We start from the raw sequence: 27,527 nt of genomic DNA, 5'->3' as shown, positions 1-27,527 counted from the left end.
TGCGTACTCGACGAATGTCTCTCTTTTCACTGTCTATGCATGCGAGGCGGATACGCTCCCTTTAGACATTGCATTCCTTTAGTTCATCCATTCCTTATATTCAGACTGTCAAGCAAGAGAGTGAGTGAGTGAGTGAGTGAGTGAGTGAGTGAGTGAGTGAGTGAGGCAGTCAGTCAGTGAGTCAGTAAATCAGTCAGCCAGACGATCGGTCAATCTGTCAATCAGAGCGTCGCATGGGATGAGCACAGCAAGACTTGACATTGAGACGAGAAAGAGGTGGTGTAAGGCAATGTGATGTGATGTGATGTGATGTGATCCCTTTTTGAAAAAACAAAGCGGTGGACGAGTAGGTTACACACAGTCAGTCAAAGGTAGAGGTAGAGAAAGGTAAAAGTTCTTAATCCGACGCTACTCTGAATCAAGCCTTGACCTCCTCACCCTCCCCACCAGTAGTAGCAGTAGCAGTAGGAGCAGCAGACTCCCCCTCTGCGAGACTGGCCTTTCCGAGCTTCTTCTCCACCTCTTCAATCCTCGCACGAGTCTTGCTGTCCTGATTCTCTACAAAGTACCTCTTCTTCAACTTCAGGTTCTCCACTACACGGGGGATATCCGCACTTGAAGAAGGAGGGGGGATGCTGAGGGAGAGGAGAGCAGAGAGGTGACCTACGGGGACACGGAGCTCTGATGACTTGCCTGAAGCTGGAGCAGCAGCAGTAGCTTCAGAAGCGTCCTCAGAGGGAGATTCGCCAAGGGCAAGTGGCACTCCCTTGTTCTTCTTGTTGCCGCCCTTGCCCTTGCCCTTTTTGCCGCCTCCGACATAGTAGCTGTCGGCATCGTCGGCGTCGCTGCCCTTCTTCTTGATTGCCTGGCCAAAAGCGCTCGTGTCCGTCTCGATCTTGCGGGGCTCGAGCTTCTTGGTCCCCGGCAGATCCTTTGCGGTGCTAGCGGCAGTGGACGAAGTCTTGGTGGCGCTGGTAGCGGAGCCGCCAGAGAAGTAGGCGATGAGGACGTCACAGTCTTCGATCTCCTGGGCGAAAGCAGGCATGGCGGCCTCCTCCCTCATGATGGCCTCCTGCTCCTTCCTCTTGCGCTCCTCGTCTTCCTTCTTCTGTGCCCGCTGCGCCTCGAGCCTCTTCTCCCTCTCTGCTTGACTGCGTGCATACCAAGCATCGTGAGCTTCCCTGTAAGCCGAGTTGCGCTCCCGCCTCTCACCATAGAGGTCGTCCAGCTGAGATGATAGCTGTGTACGCTTCTCAATGAGCTTCGAGCGCGAACCGGCCGTCTTGTCGAAGTCGGCTTGAATCTCATCGAGCTCCTTCTTGATGACGTCGTACCGCTCCGAGAGCTTCTTGCCCTCGGGACTGTCTAGGCTCTTCCTCAGCTCATCGATCTTGGCACGATCCTGGTCAATGGTCTTTTGCTGTGCTTCAAATGCTTCGACGTTACGCTTGGACTTGCGCAGGTTGGTGATCTCTGCAAGGGCCCGCTTCTCTTCGACGATCTTCAGTGAACCAGACTCCACTTGGGCGTTGAGCCGGGCAATGGCTGCGTCAATGTCTGCGAGGGTCTTGTAGGGCGACTTGGCACGGGAAGCTTGTAGGTCCTTGACCTGTGGGGAGGGCGAGAAGGGTGAGAAAGGTCCATAGAGTGATCGTTGAGCTTACTGTAGGTTCCATCCAGTATGACTGTGCTTCATTCTTCCCCTCAATCTTCTCTTCTCACCTTCTTGTTCGTCGACTCCTGCAACAGCTTGAGCTCATCGAGTACCTTTCCCCTGGAGCCCTTTACTCCAGCCTGGGCACCTCGTAGCTCGTCCAGCTCGGCACGAAGCTTTTGCCTGCGCTGTCCCTGAGGTGTGTTGGCAGAGGGTCCGCCTCCGCTGAGGGAGCTCCGCACCTCGTTCTGTCAGGTACGAGAGCACAAGGGAAGAAGGGTTGGAATGGGTGAGTATATCATTGACGGGAAGGCCGCTCTGTCTGTACTCTCTCTCTCTCTTTCTCTCGCCTTGATACTAACCACTTCTGCCTGTACCTTGTCAATCTCCTTTTTCAACCTGTCCATCTCAGCATCATGATGTGCCTTGTCTGGCTTTCCATGAGCTCCGGGCATCTTTGCAATTTCTACATTGTACTTCTTGTCGCTGGCTTCCTTTGCATGGGTGCCATTGCCGTTGCCATTGGCTGCTGGCGTAGTGGTTGCTGCATCTGCTGACATGGCTGAGGTGTGGTGGTGAGGAGGAGTTGTGGTGGGAGGAGGTGGATATATGCTGTACACAAGTGACGAGAACAATGAGAAGAAGTGGTTGGTGAGGGAGTGTGAGCAGTGACTGACTGACTGACTGACTGACTGTGCGCCTGCCTTGTGTGTTGCGTTGCCTCGCCTTTCCCCCGCCAACAACGCCAGGGCCAGACTCAGACGGCGGCGGCGGCGGCGGCTCCCCGGCGCCTTGTCCTTTCCTTTCCTTCCGTTCCGATCTGCTCCATCCTTCCATCCCTTCCGCTCCGCTCTGCCGCCTCCGCCTCCGCGCACAGCTGCTGACGACGCTTGGGCCACGCCTCCTTGCCTGGTTGGTCTGTCCGTCGTTCGTCCCGAGGCTGCTACTATCCAATCCAGCCAAGTAGTCTCGTCTCCTCCGCCAATCCTCATCCCCAGCAATGTCGATGCTCTACGACTCTTTTGGCCCTTCGAGGCAGACGCAGTCCGCAGCACAGAAGAGTCAGACGGTAGCCACGCCCATTGGCCACCAGTTCTCGCCGTATGACTCTAATGGTGAGCAAGAGGAGACGACAACGACTTCACAGAAGCAGAGGGCGATTGAGCTTACCCTCCCTCGCTCGCTCTCTCCTTCTCTTCCCTTCCCCACAAGGTGGCTCTATTCTGGCCATTGCAGGTCCTGACTTCTGCGTCGTCGCAGGAGACACCCGTCAATCCACTGGCTACTCCATCCAGACACGCTACAAGCCCAAGGTGTTCCGTCTAAACGACGTGGCCACCCTGGCTACCAATGGCTTCTCCGCCGATGCCGAAGCCCTAGTGGACAAGGTCAAGCAGCGACTAGTCTTCTACCGTCATAATCACGGTACCCACATGAGCTTGAACGCGATTGCCAGGATGATCTCCACGATGCTTTATGGAAAGAGATTCTTCCCTTACTACGTGTACAATATCCTGGGAGGGGTGGATGAGGAGGGAAAGGGAGCAGTGTATTCATTCGACCCAGTGGGGAGCTATGAGAGGGAGACTTGCAGAGCAGCTGGAGCGGCACAGAGTCTGTTGCAGCCCTTCCTAGACAACCAGGTGAGCAACAAGAGGGTCAGGGAGAAGACTCAGCTGCAAGAGTTGAAGGACTGACACGCGCCTACCATTCTCCCTCACCCTAACAGATCATGTACAAGAATCAGCAGCCCACGCCCGGCCGTCCCATCCCAGCCCCCGGAACCTACGACGTGGCCACCGTCCTGCGGATCACAATGGACTCCTTTACCAGCGCCACGGAGAGGCACATCGAAGTGGGCGATGGTCTAGAGATGTTCATCGTCAGGACTGCACCTGCAGCAGCAGCAGCGGAAGGCAGTGGTGAAGGGGAAGCAACAGCAGCAGCAGCAGCGCCGGGAGATGGAGTCAAGACCTCTTCCCTCGATTTGAAGGCGCTGTTCGGTGCCGTGGAGGCGTATGGTGGAGAGGAGGAGCAGACGGCCGGAGCGACGATGGTGGTAAGGAAGGAGCTCAAGAAGGACTAGAAGGGAGGGTAGAGGGGGGAAAGTTTCCGCAGTCTTGGTACCATACACACACTCATCTTCTCCTTGATCAGATGTCATTCGATTACCCGTCTGTCGAGTGAGTCTGACGTACAGTGTCTGGTACTGACGAAGGTTCTACTCTGGCCCCCTCCTGGCTCTCGTTTGCTGCCGCGGGCCGAGAGCGCGGGGATGCCGACGACGGTTGCTAAGTGGACGGCAGGGAGGCACAGAGTGCATTGCACTGTGTGTGTGGGGGGGGAACAACAGGGACGCACACAGGGACACGGCGGTAGTCTACCTTTAGAACCTTGCAACCTTGCGCTTGTGCTTCTTCCCGTCCTCGTCCTCGTCCTATTCGTCAAGTTGGCCGCTACCGCTACCACGAGCACCAGCACAACCATCTCCTTTTGGGTCTGGAGCAGTTCCAGGGCATCCATGCTGACGCTCAGGTTCATGCGCAGGCAGAAGCGTAAGAGCAAGAGCAAGAGCAAGAGCAAGCGCCAGAATGCTCAGTCTTACCAACATCACCAGTAGCACTGCCGTCCTCAGCACTCACGAGTCGTCCACTTCTACTCGTGAGCGCTCACCCTCCAATCAGGGGGAGCAGCAGCAGCACCACCAGCAACAGCAGCTTCCTCAACGTCCAATATGCAAGCGATTCCCCACCTGCCCGCGCTATCTACACAAGCACTTACCTTTACCGCGCCCTTGTACTCAAGTCACTCTGGAATTGGAAGAAGATTGGCCCAGACCAGGCGGTCCATCTCTTTGGAGAGCTTATGCGAACGCGCCCACACTTATGACCGCGGGAACAGGTAGAGATACAGAGACGACCCTTTCGCAGCGCTTACGTCGGGCAATTATTCATGATGATCTACCTGCTGCGAAGCGAGTGGCGAAGCTGGCAATGGAGCTTGCTGAGACGTACCAACAGAAGGAACCGCCTGAAGGTGTACTGGAGCTGGGGGTGGCAGTGGGTAAGGCAAGAAGGAGAGAATGGAACAGGCTGAGAGCACGACTGAGGGTGCTGGGAGAGGAGTGTCTCGTTCCCCTTCGAGACGGACCACAGGAGGTGTCCGGGGGAGAAAAGCTCGTATTCGATGTGAGGAACATCAAGGCTCCAAATCTCAAGGGTAGCTCCGCTACCACAGCCCCAGCTCTAGCGATACCTCCAGCCTCTACACGCTGGCCAGGCTACCCGACACTCGCAGGCAGTAAGTTCCCAGCACCTCCATATCCACTCGACTGTCTTGTGTCCGAGCAAGACGCACGCAAGACGTCTCTACAGCTCGCCATCGAGTACCGTTGCTCATTAGACATGGTCAAGTGGATACTGGAGAGTGGACATGAGGAAGATCAAGGCGACAGATTGAGACTCACACAAGATGAGTATGGTAGGACCATCTTCCACCTGGCGGCCATCTTTGACAGAGCCGACATTATGCAAGTCTATTATGCGCATGTGCAAGGGCGAATGGACGAGGCGTCTTTCAGCTCGTCTGGCGCTGCAGAGAATGCGAGTCTGTCAGAGTCACAAGCACAAAGCAACAACAAAGAGGCTGCGCAAGATTCGAAAGAGAATACCGAAATTTGCAGCCAAATGGAGAAACAGGCTGCTCAGCAGCAGGACGGGGATGAAGTCGAACGAGAGCCTGTCGACAGCCCCAAGGTCAAACGCTCCTCCTCCCGCTTGTCTCACACCAGCTCCGACTGGGCCTCACTCAACCACTCGACTAAGTCGGAAACCACACCTCTCCTACGCCTCATCAATGCCGCCGACCAGCGGACCTCATTCACTGCTCTGCACGAAGCTGCCTCCCGCGGCTTCTACGACCTCTGCCTCCTCCTCCTCTCTTACGGCGCCCAGATCGACCCGCTAGACATGCAAGGCAACTCACCCTTACATCACGCTTCTGCTAACGGCCATCACGCCTGCGTACATCTCCTCATCGAAAAGGGCGCCAATTTTGGCTTGAGGAACGAAAAGGAGTCCTCACCGGCGGATGTGGCCTACACCGACTCGGATCGTGCCACGCTTGAGGCGGTTGGCCACAATACGCTTGCGCTGAGGAAGGAGAAGAGGAAGGAGGAGAGGATTGCCAAGGCTGCATTGAGTAATGAGAAGGTCAAGAACAGCGTAAGCGATGAAAGCAAGACCATGGAAGGAGAAAGCGCAAGTACGAGCGAGCGCAGCTTCACGCCAGAACCTGCTCATGGCTGGGCAAGGGAAAACGCCTTCACCTCACTGTCCCTCGCGAGTAGCCCTCTCCCAGCTGCAGCACGCTCCACAAGCGCACTAGTCACAGGCCGCACAGCCTGGTTTGATGAGGAAGGGTTGGAAGACTTGCTCCTCGGCTGCAGCTCCACTACGAACACAGCGTCGGTGGAAAACACCTCGCCACGCTCACGTCTTGCGTCCTTCCCGCGTCTCTCCAGTCGGAACTCGACGCTGGTCTCTGCTCCACTCTCGCCCTCCTCCGGCATCGGAAGTGCGAATGCTGCGAGTGCCAGTGGTGGTGCCAGTGGTGGTGGTGGTACACTGCTCGACGCGAGGGTGCTCCGTCTTGCGCGCAGAAGCTCTAGCGCACTCAGACTTTGGGCTGGCTATGGACTTGGGAGAGCTACTAGTCCTGCTTTAGGGAACAAAGCTAGTGGCGGAGGGAGCGTCGCCAGTGGCAGCGCCACTGCCAGTGCCAGTGTCAGCACTTCGTTCGATGGCTCTTCTGCAACGCCCACGTCTTGCACGCCCACGAGTCCTTCTTCCATTCCCAGGTCGAGTCTCGGCTCACCGAGAGCGCCGCTTCCACACCACATCTACGCTCCGCAACCGTTGAGAGGCAACGCTATCACTTCAGGCACGGCACTCAGCAGTCCCATAGCTGCCTCGACCTCCACGTTGATCACCAGCGGGGGCACTCCTGCTCAGCGTACATCTCCAGCACGGCCTTTTCGGTACCTGAAGCCGAGCAGGTCAAGTACGGCTCTCACGAGCGCTTTCAAACAGACGGCCGTTCTTTCTCCTTCTACCGGTGCTGCTCACACACAGGCGCAGACAGGACAGCACGCCTCAGGAGTGCAGACACAAGGTCAGACTCGACCCGCTCTACGCTTGCGTCCACGCAGTATTGACCTCACTTCGACCAGTACAAGTCTGTGCGTCCCCGGTACTGCTACAAAAGGTCATTGGCCTGGCAGTAGTGGTAGCGCCAGCATGGTAACAGCTACAGCTACAGCTACAGCTACAGCTATGGCTCTAGCCCTCGCTGCGGATGATTCTGCCACGGAAGAGCTAGCGACGCCTACTTCCCCCATCGCTGAGCTGGATCGAGGAAATGGAGCCAGAGCTTGGGAGAAAGAGAAAGAGAAGGAAAAGGAAAAGGAGAAGAGAAAGAGGAACGATAGTGGACGGGTGGAATGGGGATACGGCTTCAGCCCTGCGTCCGGATCTGGCTTTGGCTCTGGTTCTGGTTTTGGGTCTCGTGATGGGTATGATCATAGAAAGCAGTCGTCTGCGAGCGGGAGCTCGGGAGGCGAGCTGCGAGGTGTGAGAGGCTATGGACATGCTCGCTCGCCTAGTGTCGACTGGCGCTTGCAGTATGCTGAAGGCCGTGGTGTCAAGGACTCTGAGGCACAAGGGATCAAGACTCCCGCCAGCGAGGACAGATCAGCTCACACTGCGAAAGCAGACTGGAGAGCAGATGGACTATTGACTCAACCCCCACGAGTGGAAGCGACATCAACGACAGACACCAATTTACACCAAGATGACCTCTCTCCAACGCTTACTGCGACGCACCCAACTTCCGGCCTCGAAAGTCACAGATTCCTTCCCCCTTCTCCGGCACTGCATTGCCATCTCCAAGAGGAGCAGGACGAGAGTGGACAGCGCGCCAGCCGTCCCGTCCCGACATCTGCGCCTGCCTCTGGTGCCCTCGCCAGCTACCTCGCCAGCACCCCTGTTCGCCCTCCTAGACGTGTGAGAGATGCCGCTAGGGAGGAGCGATCCCAGGGAAACGGTAGAGGTACCGGTAGATCAAGGTCGAGATCGAGATCGAAGACGAGGACGAAGGCGAGGAGGAGACCGAGCACGGCGGGCAGCAAGTAGATTTGAGTCATCTGGTCTGTCGACTCGGCCGTACAAGGAAAGAAGAGGAGCGTAGAGACCCACACCGAATTGCAAGATCACACTAGGGATTCGATAGCAGCGCAAGACATCGAAATGGGTATTGATAGAGAACGGGTGATCGAGAAAACACCTAAAAAAGACAGATTCGAGGAAGAGTAAGAAAGGCGAAGGAAGCATGCGAAGCAAGTCGAGACGGAGCAGCAGCAGCAGCAGCGCGGCAGAAAGAAGAGAGTGGAAACGGGAGACAGGAAGACCAATGGATGCACGACCAAGCAAGATCTTTCGCAGGTACGCACTGCGCACGCATGCATCAAGGGATCTCAGAAGAATACGAAAAGAAGGGGTATAGAGCAGCAGTAGCAGTAGCAGCGGTAGCCATCTATCGATCCATCGGTAGGTCGGTCGGTCGGTCGAGAAACAGAGCCAGGGTAGAGCCCAGTGGCGGTATTCGGGAAAGTTGGGGGAAGTTGGGTATAGAGCAGGTTTCTGCCGCGGTAGAATCATTTCGAGGGGCTCCTACGTGTGTGGATTCGGCATGACCCATCAGCCAGGAACAGAGCCCGCTTTGAGAGCAGGGCCGGTCGGCGAGATGGTAACGCAATGAGACCTCTACGCATGTACTGAGTCTGAGCCTCCTTTGACTGACTGACTGACTGATCGACCAAGCGGCTTCGAATTGAGGCGGAGTGGGTATGTAGCTAGCGAAGCAGTGTCCCCCTCTTCACATGTCAAGCCCAAGGCCAACATTGGGGCTCCCCCTCTCCGGTTCATGAGCAACAAGACTGCGTGTGTGAATCCTCTGCTGCTCCCCTCCCACACCTCCTCCTCCTCGGTGGGAAGAAGAAGGGGAGTGCATCACCTGGTCTGCAAGCGCATTGTTACTGCTACTGCTGGGCAGTCTCCTCCTCTTGGGATCGCCACTACGGCCAGTGGAACGCAAAGGTGTGATAGGCAGGCTGGGCGAACCAGTCGCGGTTGCGCTAGGTCTTCTTCGTGTCGCACTGCCATTGCCATTGCCATTGCCATTGCTGTTGGTAGCGGCAGAGAAGGGTCCAGGTGTGAGGAGCATCTCCTCCTCGTGCTCATTCGAGGCAAAGGCAGAGGTAGATCCAGATCCAAATGTACTCCCCAATTTAGGTGTTCGTCCGACAAAGACTCCCCTCTCACTCGTCGCTCTACTCCTTGGCTTGGGCGAAGGAGAGACATTGACGAATTCAGAGTAGGCAAAAGAGCCTGCACCACCTGCTGCGTGTTGGTTGGGGGTGTGGGGGGTTCGTGGAGCACTCTCGCTTGGTGCTGGAGAGGGGGTTCGAGGAGGAGGTAGAGGTTGCCCGGAGAGGAGACGGGCGTGCGTGTGCATTTGGACTCGACTGGGGGAGAGACGGGAGGGAGAAGGAGATCGCGAGACGGTGGAGAGCTGCTCGTTGGGATGGGAAGGCTTGAAGGGCGTGTAGGGCGGTGTTTCTACGGGCTGTGAAGAGCTTGAGCCGCTTTCGAGATGATCGCCAGCTAGAGGAATTTGCGAAGGCTTGAGACGATTGCTGTGTGGTGGAGTGATGGGCGAATCGGACGTTGGTCGACTCTCACCTCTCCCTGTCCCTCTTTCAAATACTTTGGAATCCCGTAGAGAGCTAATGATGGGAGAAGGCTGTAGCATTCTTGCCCCTCGATCAGGCGTGGGGCTACCAGCACTCTGAGCAGGCAGACGTCGATGTCTCGCTAGTCCATCCTCGTCGTCATCGAAGAGGGCCTTTCTAGCGCTAGCAGAAGACCTTTTCCGATCTAGACTGCTAAGCAAGCTAGGTGTTGCTCCTAGATGCCCTCCACTGTGGCCAGGGGTGAGCCCACTGCTGGAATCTTCACCGAGCATGCGACGCTTATTCTCGGGGGCAGTGGGTGAGCCAGCGAGAAAGAGGAGCAAATTGGCAGAAGAGTCGTCGCCTTCGTCATGGTTGGGCGGAGTCGAGGGCCGCCTGATCGCAGATCCACCATGGTTGGCCATCCTGGCTCGTCTGGGAGTGATACTGCTCGGGTCAGCAAATCGTCCTTCTTGCTTCCTCGTCGGCGTAGTCGCTGTAAGAGTAGGCGAAAAGGCCGGGCCGAGGGTAGCGTTGGATTGGGCCTTCTCCCGCTTGTTCCTTTCGCTGATGGCATAGAGGACTCCAGCGACCCGATCCGTCTCTTCATTCGTAGCTGGCTCTTGCAAAGGCGAGGAAAAGCGCACACGATGAGGCGTTGAGTGAGACGGCTGTCTGGACCGAACGCCGCTCATGAGGCCGAGGTCCTTGGCGAGAGGCGTAGCTGGATGGCCGTTGGAGAGTACGCCATGTCTTGAAGGCGTCAGGGGCTGTTGGTGAGCACTGCTGGACCAGTTGGCCTCGTCGACTCTCCTGCGCTTTGCACTACCAGAATGACCTTCTCTTGCGTCCAATGAGGGACTTCGACTTCGTTCATCTCGACCCAGGAGCAGCCAAGACTGGTGAGGATGTGCGTGGGCCAGTAGCTCCTCCCGCTGCAGCTGCGCCCTCGAAGGAGAATTGTGCGGATCAGTGCCAACAGGGGGTCCACCTCGTCTAGCCCTCTCTGGAGAGCCCAATTGCGGCAGTAAGCTAATGGCATGCAGACGGGCCGAGACGCCTAGACCTGTCAGGCCATTTCTGCCGTATGGTGAGCGACTAGTGGAGGGAGAGGGAGTGATGGCGGACGAGGCATTGCGGCGTGGGGTGGAAAAGGCGAAACTGTTGATGTGGTCTTGCGGAGGAGTCTTGGGCGTCGAGGTAGCAATGGCTTCGTGGAGCTTGCTGGCGACTTGGGGGCCAAAGACGGCGGCATACAGAGATGGCTCGGCAGACGGCGCAGGAGGGGCAGACGGTAGGGACTGCAGTCTCTGAGTGGGTGTGGGTTGCAGTTGTGAGGGACCTGGCGTAGGTGCAGGCATCACTGCTGCTACAGCAGGCGCCGTCGCTTGTGTAGAGCGGCGAGGAGTGTTCTGAGATGCAGGCTCTGCCACGGACTGAGAAGCCATAGGCCTAGCGACGCTCCTAGCGGGCAGGGCGGCCGTGGGCCTGACTACATTGATGTATGCAGCAGAGGGCGACGGAGTGATTGACATCTGAGCGTTGCTCCCCTTCCTGATCTGTTGATGGAGCCGATGAACAGCCTGATGAGTGGGAGTGAGTGCGAATCTGTCAGTGTCAGTGGTTGCAGGCGACTTGATCTCGTACATGGCCTACTCACTGCCCTCACAGCGTCCTCATTGTTCTCCTTTGAGGAAGAGGAGTCCGCAGGGGAAGTCCTATCCATCCCGCTATCGAAATCCTTGTAAGACTCTCCTTGCGATTGAGAGGAAGCCGACGATGAGAGAGAAGGAAGAGAATTGGGCGACGACGAAGGATGTCTGACCCTCATCGGGTGTATGCGGTGTGTGAATGTGTGTGGACGATTAGTAGGAGGTCAAGGTGATTATGCGTTTGATGATGCCTTGCTACCGAAAGGATGGGATCGACTTGCCCAGCGAAGTGGCAGCGATGATGTGATGATGGTCCCAACGGAGTCGTAGGGGTAATGACAGTGTGGTGTCTTGCGTGGATTGGACGGATGGTTGGATGGTTGGTCTCACTATATGCGAGATGGGGATCCGATGTGGGTGTATGCGTATATGCGCAGGGATTGAGAGCAATGCAGCTGAACTTTGTGATCCTCCGAGTGAACTCTACCCTGTGCTGTCACTCCTTTGTCTGTGTATCGCTGCCGCCTTCTTCAGTGGTGGAGGAGGTATAGAAGACGACGAGACCTTCGTCTAGTAGGAGCTTTCGTATGAAAGGGGGGGCGGGGGTGGGTTGTCGAAGGGATCGGGGACGGGAAGCGGATGGTAATGAGCTGTGGATGGGTAGGATGGGGTGGCTGAGTATCGGCAAAGGAAAGGAGGCAAGGTGCAGTTGAGATGAAGGGGGTGGGTCACGATGTAGGAGTAGTCAATCTCCTCGCATCGCATCTGCACGCCCAAAAACGGTCGGGGTGGACGCAGAGTCAGACGGGCGGGAGGAGCGGAGGTAGACGCAGCCAAGAGGGTCAGGCGTAGGGGGCGTGAGGCGTGAGGCGTGAGGCGTGGATGGAGTGAAAAAACGCGACGCGCTGGCGTGTAAAGAGGCGTTGCGCGTCCACGCCTCTTTCGTCCGGCCAAGATCGACTGCAGCGGAGGAACCAAGGCGAGCACCAGAGCACTGGCACAGCCACCACGCGCGCGCACAAGCAACGCCCAACGCGTCACCCCTCCTCCTCGTCGTCCTCCATCGACGTCCACTTGGCCAGGCCTCATTCAGCTTCCACCCCAACGCCCCGCCCGCCCGCATGACATGACATGGCATCGCAGGACATCGCAGAGCCGTGGCGGGATCTGGCATGACCCACTTAATTGCTCCTCAAGGTCCGCCCTCCCCCCCCGATCCTCACGTCCGATGCCCGTAGGTGCGCAGAAGAGAAGCCAGTGAGCGAGCTCTAAACCACTTGTGTTACGTTAGCTACGACGCCCTTGACTTGCTCTCATGGGAGGCTTGGTCCTCGGGGTGAAAGGTGTCGCAGTGAAAGGGTCAGCTGCTCTTACCAATTCCTCCGCTCGTCGCATCGCTCAATAAGCTCGCCCCAGTGGTCAGACCCCAGCTCCGCTCCCCCTTTGCCGCACGCATTGGTCCCAATGATCGCTGCTTCCGGCTGGTACGATATGGACAGAGGGACAACAAAGAGACTGACTCTCCCCGCGGTAGTGACGCGACGTGAGCACACAAGTGACATCGTACGCGTCCGACGATCACCCGTGTCGTGAACACTCTTTAACAAAGGCGAGGAATCGTAGGCCAAGGAACAGTGCTGAGCTGAGAAGATCTGGTATATCGGGGTGAATCCCAAGGAGTGAAGGTGCGGTGACTGACTGACTGAACAAACGAGAAGGAGCACATCGAACATCCCCTGACCACATCACAACCCATCCCTTCTTTTGACCTGCTCCGCTTCGTTTCCTCATTCTCGCTCCACTGCCCCCTGCCTCCTTCCCTCTCTCACACCCTGTGCGTACGCAAAACATTCGCAGCCGATTCTCCCCCAGCCGAAATGCGCGAAGTAGTGACCGTCGGCAGACCCGGTCCAGTGAGTTCATCCTCGTCTCGTTGATCGTACCTAGGTGGTTCATCGAGACCCAGTGGCGCCTGTGGTCCAACCCCGTTGCCATTGCCGCTACCAATCCCACTGCCCATGGCGTTCCCCTCTGCAGTACTATTCCCAGCGACAAGTCCAGAAGCGCTCATCGTGCGCGCATGTGAGCGAGGGAGATTTTCGATGCCCAACCCCTGCGCAGAGGGACGACGAGAGGAGTTGCGACTGCCATACGCTTGAGGCTGTGGTGATGTATAGGCTTGAGGCTGAGCTCCATTCCCTGCTTCTTCGGCATCTTCCTCTTCTGCGTAGCTGGGCATGAACATACCCGTCCCCGCAGCTGATGCCGAGCCTGTCTGGCTAGAGGAGAACTTGTTCATGTCGGCCGCAGAAAAGAGGCGACTTTCGCGCTTACTGCTTCGGCTAGTGCTGGGAAATGCAATCGCATTTCCTGATTGGTTGACTAGCGACGAGTCAAGACTGTTGACGCCGGATTCCTCTTCCTCTGTTTGAGAGACTTGGCTGTGCTTGACGCCTTCGTTGGCCTCTTCATCTACAATAGGAGCTGCGCCTATCGTCTGAGAGCCGAGCACAGCAGCCGTTGATGCTTCATCTGCCCCATCGATACCAAAGCATTGCTCAAAGGTGGTAATGAAAAGTCCAAAGAGACCAGCAGGAATTCCTAGCGTGGGGCTAAAGACGATGCCTACATTTCTGACTGTCATCTTGTTGACATCTTCATGGTTGGTAACCTTGATCAGATGCTGGATTAGGGCTCTTAGCAGAGAGTAATTCGGCCTTGGCAGACTAGACACGAGAGAAGCTAGCTCTTGCGTCCGCTGTGTCCGATCAACGACGTCGCACACGCGCAGAAAGTCCATGTGCATCTCCTTCGTGAGTATACTCGAGGGTAGCTCGCGCAGATACGTCTTGAGAAGACCCGCTACGGCGTGAGGATCGCGCACGCTGCCTTTTTCTCCGTCTTCCACCTCCTTGACCAGGTCCACATCGCCTTCAGTGTCGAAACGATCGCGGAGACCCTTGACAGCAGTGGAGCTACCGCTGAGACGGTAAATACCTTCCTCCCTTATACCACCCTTGCTCTCGAGAAAGTCGATGCAGCGATACACTACACTCGGAATGGCCGTATCGCTTGCTTCACCAGCATTGATCGGAGAGACACTTATAGCCTGTAGTAGAGGGACACCAAAGACTGGTGGGCGTGGCTGACCTGCTGCGCCGGTACTGCTGTTGGAGGCACTATTGCCAAACCGGTGCCAGAAGCGCCTTCGATCGTCCCTCCGCCCGGCAGCAGCAGAATCTGCAGTGGTATCCTCCCGATTGCCAAATTTGTACCCAGCAGGGATAGGTGCGCCTGAGACCGGTCCGGAGATGGGAAGCTTGGATCCACGGTCCTTGGCATTAGGAGAGGCCAAGCCCGGATGCGTACTAGATGAATCGGTAGAAGGAGCTGCAGCGCTGCCTCTACGTCCGAATCCGCCATCACGGCTTCGTCTGGAGGGCTCTTCTCCTCCTGCGACTGCCAACATTCCACCACTACCGCTGTTTTCCCGTGCTCTGAACCGGCGGGAAAGGCTGCCACTTCTGGAAGGTCGATTGGGGAGCACTGCGGGTACTAGGGCAGGGGCAGCTGCAGGAGGCACGCTTGTGGGCTCTGCTGTAGCGGACATGTCGCCAGAAGGACTGGGCTGCATCTGGGCTGCATTATCTGGAGCCCGGCGTTGCCTGTCGGGCTGCGCAGAGAGATTGCTCGACACACTATCTGTCGTTGCCATCATCGGAGCTTGAGTATGAGAAGAAGTCGGAGCTGGAGCGGGACTCGTGGGCAAGACTGCCGGGACTGCTTGTGGCTGAGAGTCCGGACCTGAAGGCGAATCGTTCGGAGAAGAAGCGCTTCCGACCTGACCCTTCCTTTCCTTGTCGCTATGATCAATGGCCCTGACCAGTATGTCCACCCATTCGTCCCTCTCTTCGTCAGACTCGGCGCATAGCACGTGCCTGATCAGCTGTGGTTGCCCTCCAACCGCATCCAGGCCATTCGTGCCATTGATCCTCTCTTTGCGCTCCAAGATGAGGAATGCATGTCGATATGAATTCTCGTCGGACTCGCTCGACTGGTTCTTCTGCTGCTTGCCAATTTGAGCCCCTCTGAGGTCAATGCTGCCTAGCAAAGGTCCTCCTTTACCCTCGAGGTAATCCAAGCGTTCTCCATTTTCCAAGGAGTACAGCCTAGTGACCCATCGACCCAGATTCTGGCCCTTTTTGGTCAAGAGGCCTTCCTTGGTCATCGCAGAAGGATCCTTAATCGGTACCGGGACGAAGTCGGTGCAGAGGAAAGTGCAAATGTCGTCCTTGTCGGGCAGATTGATCGCCAGTAATGTGTCAAAGTACGCTTCAAGGATAGCCTGTAGATAGGGATGCAGGGAAAGGTGAGCACATTCAAGGAGGTGGAGAGGAGCCAGGTGTGAGCGGGAGGTGCGTCAGAATGGGCCCGAGCGCCGGAAAGGGGCGCAAGTGTGAGGGACACTCAAGCGACCCTCTCTGAATTGCATTCCGAGCCTCCCTCTTTCCGCTTGCAATTCTCCTGCTCAATCAACTCACCTTTCTCAAATCGACCTTGCTAGGAGCATGGTCCTTGAACAGACTTCTGTCCGGCAACTGACAATCGACCATGTTCCTCAGCGCAACTTTGCCATGTCTGTGCTTCAGCGTAGCGTCCAGTCCAAGCACATCGGAATATAGCTTCTCTACCATCCACTTGTCCAGACGACCAGCAGCGACGGGTCCATCGAGCTGCACGAGGAGGAAAAAGGAGACCATCTCTCTAGCGCGTTCGTTGTAGCGGAGATTTGTCCCTTGAACAGTTACAGAGACTTGCCTGAGCAGAGCATTGTTCAGGCGGGGTTGAGGTGGACCACTTGAGGAGGAGATGCGGCCAAGATCCACACTGCCTGGTGGACCGTTCGAAGCGACTTCAGCCAATGCTTTAGCGAATGAGAAGGCAGAGCCGGTAGATGCGTCTCTGGGCTCCAGCTTGAAAGTGGAGGCTTTCTTGCCTATGCTTGGACGGCTGGGAGATGGGGTTCCACCGAGCATACCGCCGACATCTTTCCGAGAGGAGCGGATTGGGGTTGCGCTTGAATCATCCGTCCAGGCAGAGGGAGAGTCCGCGGCAGCTGTAATTGATGTATTCGACAGAGCAGACCTGATCTCGCGGATGGAGCGCACAGGCGTAGCAGTGCTCTGACTGGAGACGAGAGGTGGCAGAGGTTCCTGGCTCTGAGCAGAGTTCGAGGCCGCAAGAGGTACACTGTTGGTGGTATCGTTCGACGAGCTGCCGTATTTAAGGGAATTGCTGATTCTTGACTGGCCCTCAACGATGGAATCATTTCCCCCTCCCACTGAGCTACTCTCAATGCCAGTATACTCTCCCTGAGACTCCAGGCTATTCCGCAAGCGTCTTGCAGTGGTGCTCCCACTAGATCCGAACACGTCTTCGGTAAGCGGAGAGGCTACGTCCTCACGCTGCCCATTGCCCGCGTCTGTAGAGCTAGTGTTCCGAGCAAGCTGCTGCGACTGCTGCCAGGCCTTGGCTGCTGCTTGTTCTTGCATCATCGAATTGGAAGATCGCTTTGCAGCTGCTACCTCCCCTTGATCTTCCAGACCATCGGTAGCAGTAGCAGGGGACGCTCTTGCGCTCGCTGTCCGAGCCTGCGCTTTCTCGAGGCTGTCCATCGTTGCCGGCCTGGAGAAGGACGGGGCGATTGTTGAGATGCCTGCCTGAGAGGGAGAGTCAGCACCTGCGCCCATCTGCAAGGATGAAGGTACTGGTGGTAGAGAAGAGGCTGCTCTCGAGGAAGAGCTCGGGGGCACAGAGGTCATTCCAGGCGGATGATGAGCTTCGGAAGAGGAGCCAGAAGAGGAAGGCCGCTGTCCATTTGGAGGTGGAGTAGGGATCTCCCCGGAGTCGTTGGTCCCTGTGCGCGGACGACCTTTCAAGGAAGGGGAGCTGCCATTCCAGCCATTATTGGACCCGCTAGGCGTCCGTAGGAATCCGGCTTGTGATCCCGTGGCAGGCGACCTTGCAGCATCTCCACCAGCTGCGCCCAGTCTGGCCTTGAGGGCTTCGTTCTCCTTTCTGATTCTGCCCATGAGGTTCCATATACGGACGTTCTCACTTGACAGCTTCCCCGCCTCCTGACAAAACTTGTTGCGATCATTCAGAGCGTCCTCCAGGGCTTGAGACACCTCGCCATTGTTGCGACTGAGCACTTCCGATAGGGAAAGAGGTTGGTAGAGGCTCGAAGGATGAGAGATTGCGCCTGATGTGGATCGGGACATAGTGCCTGTAGTTGGCAGTGCGGCTCGGCTAGAGGAAGAAATCTGAGAGTCGGCAGTGTCCGCCTCTGGTAAGCCCGAGCCACTGCCTACTGACTGATTGAGGTCGGAATTGAGGCGTGACCGTGCGGCAGGGAGATAGGAGCTATTGGAATGGGATGTGGAAAGAGGGAGAGGGGAAGACGAGACGGACGCTGCGCCTCCTCTCTGATCAACCAGGGAGCTTGCCTCGGGTAGCCCTGAGCTGGTGGAGGAGAGGGGGAAGGAGCTGCTGCGCAGACCATGGCCTCCTTGAGATGGCGAAGACTCCCGCGAGGGGGAGGTCAGAGCCGCCATGGGTTGCTTATCTCAAGCTGTTGATCGCTGACGAGGATGAGATTGCGTCTTGAGGCAGAGTCGCGTTAGAGCTCGACAGTGCCTCGGCAACGTGGTGGGGGAGGGTGAGGCGTACGGGTAGACTCTTGGCGAGGTGTAAGTCGTTGTTGGAGTTGTTCAGCCACGGTGATGAGGAAGATCGGCAAGAATGTTTATCCTGAGTGAACGGCGGAAAGGAAGCAGATGGGGATCGGTGCATAGAATGCTAAAGTTGCACGCAAGGGGCCGCTTCGAGTGAGACGCCAAGGGGTTAGATAGCGGCGGTGCACAAGGGCTGAGTCGCCGAAGGTCCGGAGTGGAGAGAAGGAGACTGAGAGGCGAGGTGAAGAAGGTGACGACGACGACGACGAAGATGGAAGGACGACGTAGGATGAAGGTGCCACGAGTAAAGAGACGACGATGACGACGATGGTGGAGAGGCAGCTTGACAAGACAAAGAGCACTCGCCTATCCTCTAGTCTACCACGCCCCCACCCACCTTGATCGATCGCATGCGAGCCGAGGCACGTCCCCCTTCTCGTCTGCACTACGGCCTTTGGGCGCCGCTGGCTGGCCGGGCGCGTGGGGGGCAGAAGCAGAGGTGCGTGTAGGCGCATGTCCCTCCAGCGGCCCGCTTCCTTGCAGCTCGTGACGCCCAGCCTTACCAACTTGGCAAGTCGACGGGTAAAGGGGCGCAGATGGCACCACAACAGAAGAGCACAACTGCCGAAACGTCACAGCAGCAAGGAACTCTGGCACCTCACATCACCGAGCCGATCCCTCGGTAGAATCGCATCGGGCCATCTCCATTGGCCAGTCTACTGGCGCAACGCTCTACCCACCTAAGGCTACCTCTGCATCGGTGTCAGCAACGATCATTCTAGTCAGACGAGGTGTCAAGATGAGAGACTGCACACGCTGGCGCCATGTCTTGTTATAGATCACTGCAAATAGATGCTGACTGTGCGTGTGTAGCCATGGAATGACACATCACCGTCTGCGAGAAGATCGACACAGCCTTGTTCCTTGCGGGGTTTCCGGTTCCGATCCGATTCTGGCGTTCGGTCCGCGCGCGGCTCCGCGCGAGATAATTATTCCTCGAGAGCAGCCGACGGGGCGACTTACGATCTTCTGAGGCGGCATGGCAGGCAATCAAGTCCATCTAATCGCCCCTCTACACTCACATCGCCCCACTTGAGCCTGGTATCAGCCATGGCGTCCCTCACATCCTCCTTCTCTCGGTTGGCATTACGCTCATCCGCACCACGCCAGCTGGCAGCTCGAGCTCTGACCACCTCTGCGCCCCGCTCCAAGCCTGCGTCTTCCAGCGCTGCTCCCACTCCTGTGCTGGACCTGCCCATTGAGACAATTGGCGTCGCCTCTTCCTCGACCACGCCTCTCCCCAACGCAAACAGAGTCAAGGCTGTCAGAGCACCAACATCTCCCCTGGGTCAGCCCAAGAATGTGCGGGAGCTGACACGGATAGGTAGAGCTCGCCAGCTTCTCAGCTGGACGTGGCTCGAACCAGAACAAATGACGCAGCTCACAAAGCTCACAGAGGCAGGTACACCAGAGGAAAAGCTCCCTGGATGGGTGGACAAGGAGCACGAGAATGCAAGGAGCTTCTGCGAAGCGCGCAGTAGGCTATGGGTCCCTTCCACCCTGCCCGAGGGTGTCAGTGCAGAGTCGGTAGAGGAATGGCTGGAACAACAAAGAGTGGCTCTGCGACAGAGCAGCACCGGAGAGATGGCCCAGTATCTGTCAGTGGCAGAGCAAAATGATGCGGTCCTCAAGCCAGTCTGGAAGAGCATGACAAAGCATCAGAGGGAGAATGCGCTCATCGAATGTCGCTTTTCCTCGCTCCGTAAATTGGGATGGAGGACCGGGTACTCCGCCGGCTACCCGCTTCCAGAGGAGGCCATGACCGACGAGCGTCGTGCTCTTCTAGATCAAGTCAAGCTGGGAGGTGCGGAGGCTACGCAAGCGCTCATCTCTCTGCAGAGCATGGACGATGAAGTTGCATGGGACTCTTGGTTGCGTATGTCGCCCGCAGAGAGGGCGGCGGAAGAGGCAGAGGTTTGGGCACAACGAGATCGTTCGGTAATTTACCTCGACAACTCGCCGTCGAACCAAATCGTCGGCAGGAACTTTCCTCGGTGGTACGAGACGCCTCAGCGCGCAGGCCAATTGGTCTATCTGCCCAACTTTATCATCAGATTAGTCCGCAACTATACTCCTCGCGGCAAGCCCTACGACCCGTGGAAGGCTACGTTTCGAGTCCCGCTCAATCTCCACAAGCACGCCTTGAGGTCATTCCTCTTGAGCGTCTACGGTCTCAGGACCACCTGGATCCGTTCCATGATCTACCGTGCTCCCGTACGACGAGGTGGCTCCTTCAGGACACAAAAGACGACTGGCTCCGTCGGCACATGGAAGAAGGTCGAGGTAGGTCTCCTCGAGCCCTTTGTGTACCCAGCCATGAGCGAGCGCTTCAAGAAGGATGTGCTGCTCGAGGACGAGGTAAAGCGCGAGCAGACGAGGACGCAGATGAATCTCAGTGGCACGAGACGATGGAGGGGTGGTAGACCAGTGCAGCGTTCCTTGGCTCCTGCTCACCTGCAGAAGAATCACTACCCGGAAATGGACCAGGCGCTTACGCAGGAGCAACAAGAAGCCAAGCTCGTCGCTCATATTGGCTCACCTGCTGCTCCCAAGGATCCACAGGAGCCGTCTAGGAGTAAGGGATTGTATAACCTTACGACGAGGAGCGGAACGCACCCTTCCAAGAGACACTCCAATATTCTCAAGGTGCTCAATGGACTACGGAAGGAGAGGCAGAGGTTGGTGGAGGAGAGGGCAGAGCAGCTCAAGGAGGTCGCGACGCCGTCAGCTGGGGAGAGCAGGGCGCCATGAGCGGGGAAAAGACGATTGTGGGTTCACAGCTGGAAGAGGATTTGCAAAGCATCAGCAACTGTCATGTTCCATCTGGCGTCAGACCTTCAATACGACTACCCTCTATTGTGGCAAGCTACACTGACGTGAACCATGAACGTGATTGTCCATGATTTGGCCTTATGTAGAAGCTATGAAGCACGTCTTCATGTCACGAACATCCTCCTAGCGAATCTCGCATCACGCTGCAACAGGAGCAGAAGCAGAAGTGCAGGTATTGTTCGGTTGATTAACAGGTCAGGGGACACTGCGTACAGGGAGAAAATGATTTATCTAAGAAGGGTAAGGTGCGTAAAAGACGAAAGGATGTAAGGGAGGTAGAGGTAGTGGTAGTGGTAGGGAGAGTCCATTGCGCCATTGGGGTATGATCGAAGAAGCGCCAGGTGGTCGGTGATAATTGATTGGTAGCTGACCCTGATGGCCGATAGCTCCCTCAGCATCCCGTAAGCTTGAGCTCCTTCTCAAGCGAGGTGATTCCCAGCTTATCCTCAATATCAGTAACCGCACCACCTAGCGTCTCATCTAGGAAATCCTCCGTGTCTGTGACTCCCAATCCCTTTTCAATGTAGCAAAGACCTTTTCCAACTAGTTGAACATCGGAAAGACCAGAAGTCTCATCTTCGCAAGAGGTTAGACCGAGAGAGTCTTCAAGAGAGGTGATGCCGAGGACGTCTTCGATGCCGGTGATGATACCACCGAGAGCACCATCGAGGGCGTCTTCGATGTCAGTGACGCCTGGAAAGAGTGAGTGGGAATCCAATGGTGTCAGTTAAGTCTTGGTAAGGGGCGGGGAAAAAGTGGGGGAAATGGAGAAACTCACCTAGACCAGCCTCAAGGAAACAAACACCCTTTCCGACCGTCTGAATATCACCGGCTGATCTAGCAGCCACTGGTGCAACGGGGGCGGCTGAGACGCTAGCGACGAGGCCAAGGGCGGCTAGAGAAGCAGTAAAGAGGGCAAATCGCATCTTGAATGTGAATATGAGCTGGAACTGGGAGGAAAGGGAGGTTGGGAGTGAGAGGAATGGGAGTGTCGAGGATGAATGTTCTTTTTGTGAGGAAGCGAAAGAATGGATTTGAAGGGGCAAGAACCTGAGCTCTCTTTATAGCACTCCTTCTGGCGGATCGAGGTCCATATCCCGGTATACTCTCTGTTTAGTCAGTCTGCCCGCCATCACCCATCGTACGCCGAGGATCGACAGAGGTCTTGGCAAGGGTGCAATGACCTCGGCACCGTCATTCCCCTATCTCTACCGGCGACTCCTCTGGCCCTGCGAATACGTGAACATGAGCGGTAGATCCATCGACGTACAGCAGGTGTGTTAGAATTCAGGGTCTTGCGGAAGGAGGATTGTTTGTTCCGCTCAATTCTTCGATCTCAAGGGTATCTCGGTTGATGACGACTAGCGCCTAGCCTTCTTCTCGTCTAATGATGTCAAGCGAGACAACTTTTAGATCAAGAAACAGGTAGCCTGCACTGAGCCCTTTGAACTTCACCAACTCACCCAGATTTCCGACAGATCGTGCGCCCACGGGAAATGCCAGTGACACTTCACCGGCGCGTAGATGGGAGTGGTCTCGTGCAGCGGGCAATTTTCCACAGAGATAAGCATCTTCAGTCACCGAAGAACAGACATCTGATACAGAACGTCCCGATGGACAGACATTCCGCTCTGGAATGCCCAGAAATCCTATTCTAGAATTCGCCGTGTATTCCATACAGGGTAGACGTTTCCGTACGGGTTGCAGTACCCTACCTCGCTTGGATATCTATGGATATCGCGCTCCTCCGGCCCGGAGCGATCCATCCGTACCGGCAACGGGAGTGCGAAGCGAAGTGAAAGCGAAGCGAGAGCCCCGACTGAAAAAGGCCGGAGAGATATACTAGGTGCGTCATCTACACCCGGAAATTGGTACAGTCTACCTCGAGATATCGAGATAAGACGCTCAATGCTCCGCCGGGGTCAGACGAGGACGCTGCAGGTGACACCGGCGACTTGGATTTTCTGGGCAGCGGGCGGGGATCTGAGACATGGAACGTCCCGCTGCACTGGAGAGGAGGAGAGCGGGGAGCCTCTTTGGACCTCGTACCCTCACTGTCTAGGCTACCAGCTGACTTGATGCTTCTAGCACTGGGTATCATCACCATGCAGACAGACCCACCGAGGTAGGGAGGATAAGTCTCACCAGCGCCTTCCTGCAGAGGTTGGCCCGCCCTCGATGTAAGCGAGCCGAGCTAAGATAGCAGAAGCCAGACGCCGAAGTCGTCATCACCCTATTCTTGGTATGCCCTGTATATCGCCTCTATGCATACTGTCTCCTTCGATCGCAACCTGCGTATCCTTATCTCTGGCAAGACTCGGACGGTCGGTAACCAATTAAAGCCAAGCTCAATGTGAAGCTGCGTTGCTGGAAGTCCGGCCAGGAGAGTAATGCCGAGAGCAGCAAGGGACTGGGGATTCTTTCACGCTCACCTCGAGTGACCCGAACCTCTGACGTTGAAGGCGGTCCGAGGCGGCAATATGAATCTGACATAACGTTATTGAGGCACGAGGCCATCTCAAGTGAGACAGAACATCTGTTGATACAGCTTCTGTGTGGTAAGTGGACGGACGGGCAGACGGGCATTCCTGGACGGACAGAGGTTCGACAGAAGGCCTCGCAGTCCACGGCAGTAAGCATTTCTGCAGTAATGATCACACGACTTGTCAAGGGGAGAGGGTAGGCCAGTGGTGCTGGTACCGTCAGCCCTGGCACGTCAATGAGTCAGTCTCTACACCTACGAAAATTGCGTTGACCAGACCAACAAGAGCGCACCTGGGAGGACTCAAAAGGCAAAGCTCGGCGTGCCAATGGCTATTCTTCTCCACCTCAGATCAGACCTAAACGCACAGCTGCTTCCCAGTCAAGGTGGCTAGATCTCAATCTCGCTCCTCTACTACGCCCTGTCCGTCTTTTCGAGCGAGCTCATTGCCGCAATGGTCACCAACACCTGCAGAGAAAGCCTATGTAGTAATGAAGCTAATCAGAATGTGAAGAGTGAAAAAAGTACAACGGCAGGCAGGAGAGATGCCATGCAGAGCAGAGAAAGTCTACATTAGGCTATCAGTCCTATCTCCTCCTCCCATACCCACTAATTTCCACTGCGAGGTTCGTCGCCATCACCACCGAGTAAGCTCCGATCAATCCCCACCCCATCTTCCTACCCAGCTCAAATCCATTGAGAGGCGCGACGATCAGAGTGCCCAGTAGTACCAGCAGAAGTCCAGCGCCAGAAGAGAGGAGAGTAGGGGAGAGTTCGATCTTGTAGACTGGAGTGGAGGGATTGAAGTGCGATGAGGAGGAAGAAGAGAGGATGTAGGTTCCTGAGAGGCCGATACCTAGGAGGAGGTTGAGGAGAGGTCCAGCGAAACAGGCTGAGATCTGCGAGGGGAGAGAATCAAACCCACGTAGGAGATGGTCAGTCACGGATACACTTCACTGGAGCCTGGGCAGGATGCACTACTCACTGCCATAATCGGGTACCCAGCCCTGGCAATCGTTACATTCGCAACCAGATCCGCGAGCGAGTTACCCGCAGCAAAGATGGTCAATCCTAAAATCGCGTCGCTCAATCCACAGATGAGACCTAGCGCCTGTAGAATCGCCACGACTTCATTGACTACCGTGGAGATCCAGGCGATGCTTACGCAGAATCCAATGAAGCAGCGTGAGAGGGATAGGAATGCCAGCGTGGGCGGAGAGTACCAGTAGCCTCCTACTTGACGAGCTCGTAAGGCTAGTAGGAGGACGCTTGTGGCCAGGACGGTTGAGAAGAGGAAGGAGTAGAGGAACCACTTGAGACTGTACTCTGGTACTACTGCCCATGCTAGAAAGGGCGGAGCTAGGAAGCATTGCGAGATGGATAGCACTAGATGCGTGTTCGGAGAGAGGGGCGTGAAGTGGATGGAGTCGCCCGAGGAAGAAGAGCAGAGTGAGGCGGCGTCTGCATTATTCCCAGTAACGCCTGAACCCCGGTCTTGAGCTCCTGAGCCAGTCAGATCGAGAGGGCTCATTTGCTGTGCTGACAACCCTCTCAGAGCGCCGGCTACATCGAGATCCCTCTGCTTGTTGGCCAACACCTGCCTCTCTTCCTCGTCCTTCCAAGGATCGCTCTCCATCACTCTCCTCTCTCCTGTATTGAGGTCCAGAATACTCTCCACCTCAGCGCTCGTCCTTGGCTGAGCATCGCGCTCTTCCGCATCTCGGGCGAACAGATCCCTCTCGTCGCCTTTGAGTGTCAGAGCTCCACCCGAGCCAACGTCTCCTCCGAGAGCATTGGCAGCAGCCCTCGCTTCTCCCTCGTCGTCTACCACTGGCAGCGTGAGAGTGAGAATCACAAGAGGCGGCGCATTGACCACGCTCAGGATATAGCCTAGAATCGACTTGCTCTTCCAGTGACGCAGTGAAGGGCAGAGGACCCGGAGGAGCGACTTGGCAAGCCCGAGTGATTGCGGCCGTCTCACTGTCGACACAACCTCCTCCCCCTCCTCTCCTTCTTCCGGTACAACAACGATGGAGGGTATCGCCTGTGTCCCTTGTGCTGTGCCATTCGACGAGGAAGGCTGATCCGGGATCTGTAAATGAAGAAGTGGTGGCGCACGAGCGTCGTCTGCTTGGTCATTGCCATCATCGCAGCCATCCCCTGCTCCGTGCTCCTTCCAGGGATCCTCTATCCCACCAGCGCGGACCAGTACCGGCTGGTGGTTCTGACTAGAAGCGCCCATGTTAGGCATGTCCGTGGCGCTCCGGGGCATCTTTGGTCTAGGTGACATCGATCCGCTCACGGAAGGCCCGGCAGCGGAAGCCGTAGCGACGGCTATGGAAGCAGCAATGCCGCTTTCGAGCGAAGGCGCCCGGTGATGACTGCCGGGACGATTCTGATGTTGATGGTGATGATGATGTGGCAGGGACTGCTCCGGATCTCTACTGCTCGCAACGTCTAGAAAGTCTGCTCCTTCTGTTCTCACTTCTGCACCTGGGCTTCGCGTCCCCTCGGCTGCCCCGAGACTTCGAACCACATCTCTGAACTCTACTGCTCCGAGGAGCGAATGTCTAGGCATCAATGCTCCTAGAGGTCCACCGCCGCCCCTGAGCCTGGACTGTGTCCGCACCAGAATATGTGGCGGCCGAAGACCGGCGTTGTTTGCGTGATGCAGGCTGGGACTGAGAAGAGGGGAGGAGAGAGGCGCTGCCTCGAGGTCTCCGGTAGAGTGGTTCCGTCCGACGCCTCGCCTCAGATCTCCCCTTTCTAGCTCACGCCCTCTTATCTGGATGCTCGAGCCCCACACCTCTGATGGGTCGAGATCGAGATCGTTCGACTGGGGCTGATACTCGGGGCTGAGGAGCTGGCCCTGTCGACCACTTTCGAGGGCGAGTAGAGTGCCGTTAGGCGGGGTATGCGAGCGCGAAGGCGTCCGGGGAGGGGTAGGTCTGAGGTCGTCTCCCTGGACCGGCTCATCGTCTTGCTCGGTGGTGTCGAGGTAGGCACTTCTACTCTGCTCCCAAAGCATCCTTTTCCGCCTTTTTCTCTCCTCCCATAACGAGCCCACGATGACCGTCGCAGCGTAGAGGAAGTAAAGGCCTACCATGGCAAGACATTCGCCTAGCGTGAGCTTGCCGTCCACCAGATACATCATGGTCGCTGCTACGCCGACGGTGAAGAAGCCGACGTCCCGGAGGAAAGGATACGGTCTCACTTTGAAGGGCTTGACAATCATCATGCATCCAGCTACTACAGAGACGATGAAGGATGCTGCTCCTATGAGCTCGCCAATGGCTAGCTGACCCGAGCCAGAGGACATAGCTGCAAAGGTAGAAAAGACGTCTGGAGAGCCATTGCCCAGCGCTAGGAACGTGACGCCGGCGGTGGTTTCGTTGAGCCCCAGTCTGCTGCTAAGTGTTCCCAGATTCGGGCAGAAGAAGTCGCTCGCCACGAGTCCAAGACAGCTGAAGAGGAACATGATCCAGAAAGCGATACATGCCATTGCCAAGACTCTTTGCAATGTCAGCCCGGCGGTGAGGGGATCGCCTTCCTTGTTGTCGCCATCTCCAGCATGCCTTTGATGGCTTCCGAGGGAGGAGCAATAGTAGAAGGAGAGGTAGTTTAGCCGGCCTGAGCTAGGGCAGTGTGCTGCAATGTGATCGCAGAGCTGGCGTGGAGGTAGAGAAAGTGGGAGAGGATCGCAAGCAGGAGAGGTCGGCACATGATGCTTGGCGGTATGAGTCGTCGAGTGGGAGAGTGCTGATGTAGGAATGAGCGAGTGAGTGGAAGTGGCTGTGGCCCCAGACTGCGTTGCAGAGGTGAGCTTCGAGGCCACATCGACGGCAGATGCAGCAGCGGGGAAGGTGATGCAGGCTGCTAGCAGCGCCAAAAGCAGAGTAGCGAGCGTCCACTGCCGCGATGTATGGCTCTGAGGCCTGTACTGCATTTCGGCTAGCCTCCGCTGGGAAACGGCCCTTTGACGAGGTAGCAGTACAGTCAGAAATAGATGGCGCCCTTTCAAAGAATGAGTGAGTGCGGCGAGCAACTGACGACGCGTGAGATGGATATGGGCGTAGAGCAGATGACTGTCACGATGACACCATGGCGAGTACGAAGGAAAAGGAGATGATGCTGAGGACGATGGTAAAGGCAAGCAGTGCAGTATTGTAAAAGGGCAGCCGAGGTGGAGACGAGTGGCAGCTGCCGCCTGGTGTAGGAACAGGGTCCATCCGCCCCGCCAAGCCTCACCTCGCCAAGCCCAGTCAAGTCGGAACGGAAGACAGGGCGGGACCGCGCGAGGCAAGAAAGTCACCACCGACGGGCA

At 56.6% G+C, this 27,527-nt stretch overlaps 9 protein-coding genes across 9 annotated transcripts; 3 read left to right on the top strand and 6 right to left on the bottom strand.

The window, feature by feature from the left end:
* Positions 1 to 234: 234 nt before the first annotated feature.
* Positions 235 to 2,243, bottom strand: BCV69DRAFT_284969 (hypothetical protein). The gene is made up of 3 exons (XM_025493234.1): positions 2,017 to 2,243; positions 1,723 to 1,902; positions 235 to 1,609 (listed from the first exon to the last, which is right to left on the bottom strand). Exons 1-3 carry the CDS (start codon positions 2,212 to 2,214, stop codon positions 419 to 421), a joined length of 1,569 nt encoding a protein of 522 aa, XP_025345832.1. The 5' UTR covers positions 2,215 to 2,243; the 3' UTR covers positions 235 to 418.
* A 411-nt stretch (positions 2,244 to 2,654) lies between these two features.
* BCV69DRAFT_314552 (putative PRE7-20S proteasome subunit) lies at positions 2,655 to 3,740 on the top strand (the record flags this gene model as incomplete). The annotated part of the gene is made up of 3 exons (XM_025495128.1): positions 2,655 to 2,769; positions 2,867 to 3,297; positions 3,384 to 3,740. 3 exons carry the CDS (start codon positions 2,655 to 2,657, stop codon positions 3,738 to 3,740), a joined length of 903 nt encoding a protein of 300 aa, XP_025345831.1.
* Positions 3,741 to 5,535: 1,795 nt separating this feature from the next.
* On the top strand, positions 5,536 to 5,712 carry BCV69DRAFT_233815 (ankyrin; the record flags this gene model as incomplete). The annotated part of the gene is made up of 1 exon (XM_025489872.1): positions 5,536 to 5,712. A coding segment is annotated over one exon (177 nt), but the record flags the coding sequence as incomplete, so codon positions are not given.
* Positions 5,713 to 7,883: 2,171 nt separating this feature from the next.
* On the bottom strand, positions 7,884 to 8,382 carry BCV69DRAFT_69814 (hypothetical protein). Its single transcript, XM_025495457.1, has one exon. It carries the CDS (start codon positions 8,175 to 8,177, stop codon positions 7,923 to 7,925), a length of 255 nt encoding a protein of 84 aa, XP_025345829.1. The 5' UTR covers positions 8,178 to 8,382; the 3' UTR covers positions 7,884 to 7,922.
* BCV69DRAFT_69813 (hypothetical protein) lies at positions 8,383 to 11,469 on the bottom strand. The gene is made up of 2 exons (XM_025495456.1): positions 11,104 to 11,469; positions 8,383 to 11,026 (listed from the first exon to the last, which is right to left on the bottom strand). Exons 1-2 carry the CDS (start codon positions 11,272 to 11,274, stop codon positions 8,588 to 8,590), a joined length of 2,610 nt encoding a protein of 869 aa, XP_025345828.1. The 5' UTR covers positions 11,275 to 11,469; the 3' UTR covers positions 8,383 to 8,587.
* Positions 11,470 to 12,720: 1,251 nt separating this feature from the next.
* BCV69DRAFT_314550 (RhoGAP-domain-containing protein) lies at positions 12,721 to 18,173 on the bottom strand. Its single transcript, XM_025495127.1, has 2 exons — positions 15,637 to 18,173; positions 12,721 to 15,440 (listed from the first exon to the last, which is right to left on the bottom strand). Exons 1-2 carry the CDS (start codon positions 17,707 to 17,709, stop codon positions 12,921 to 12,923), a joined length of 4,593 nt encoding a protein of 1,530 aa, XP_025345827.1. The 5' UTR covers positions 17,710 to 18,173; the 3' UTR covers positions 12,721 to 12,920.
* A 682-nt stretch (positions 18,174 to 18,855) lies between these two features.
* On the top strand, positions 18,856 to 20,771 carry BCV69DRAFT_69785 (hypothetical protein). The gene has a single exon (XM_025495455.1). It carries the CDS (start codon positions 18,940 to 18,942, stop codon positions 20,638 to 20,640), a length of 1,701 nt encoding a protein of 566 aa, XP_025345826.1. The 5' UTR covers positions 18,856 to 18,939; the 3' UTR covers positions 20,641 to 20,771.
* A 280-nt stretch (positions 20,772 to 21,051) lies between these two features.
* BCV69DRAFT_69739 (hypothetical protein) lies at positions 21,052 to 21,864 on the bottom strand. The gene is made up of 2 exons (XM_025495454.1): positions 21,500 to 21,864; positions 21,052 to 21,414 (listed from the first exon to the last, which is right to left on the bottom strand). Exons 1-2 carry the CDS (start codon positions 21,645 to 21,647, stop codon positions 21,113 to 21,115), a joined length of 450 nt encoding a protein of 149 aa, XP_025345825.1. The 5' UTR covers positions 21,648 to 21,864; the 3' UTR covers positions 21,052 to 21,112.
* Positions 21,865 to 23,675: 1,811 nt separating this feature from the next.
* On the bottom strand, positions 23,676 to 27,403 carry BCV69DRAFT_284963 (hypothetical protein). Its single transcript, XM_025493233.1, has 2 exons — positions 24,189 to 27,403; positions 23,676 to 24,102 (listed from the first exon to the last, which is right to left on the bottom strand). Exons 1-2 carry the CDS (start codon positions 27,147 to 27,149, stop codon positions 23,791 to 23,793), a joined length of 3,273 nt encoding a protein of 1,090 aa, XP_025345824.1. The 5' UTR covers positions 27,150 to 27,403; the 3' UTR covers positions 23,676 to 23,790.
* Positions 27,404 to 27,527: the final 124 nt, after the last annotated feature.

The sequence above is a fragment of the Pseudomicrostroma glucosiphilum genome (assembly GCF_003144135.1).
Source record: "Pseudomicrostroma glucosiphilum strain MCA 4718 unplaced genomic scaffold BCV69scaffold_15, whole genome shotgun sequence".
In the NCBI taxonomy this organism is placed as follows: domain Eukaryota; kingdom Fungi; phylum Basidiomycota; class Exobasidiomycetes; order Microstromatales; family Microstromataceae; genus Microstroma; species Microstroma glucosiphilum.
This window is presented reverse-complemented; position numbering and strand designations above follow the sequence as displayed.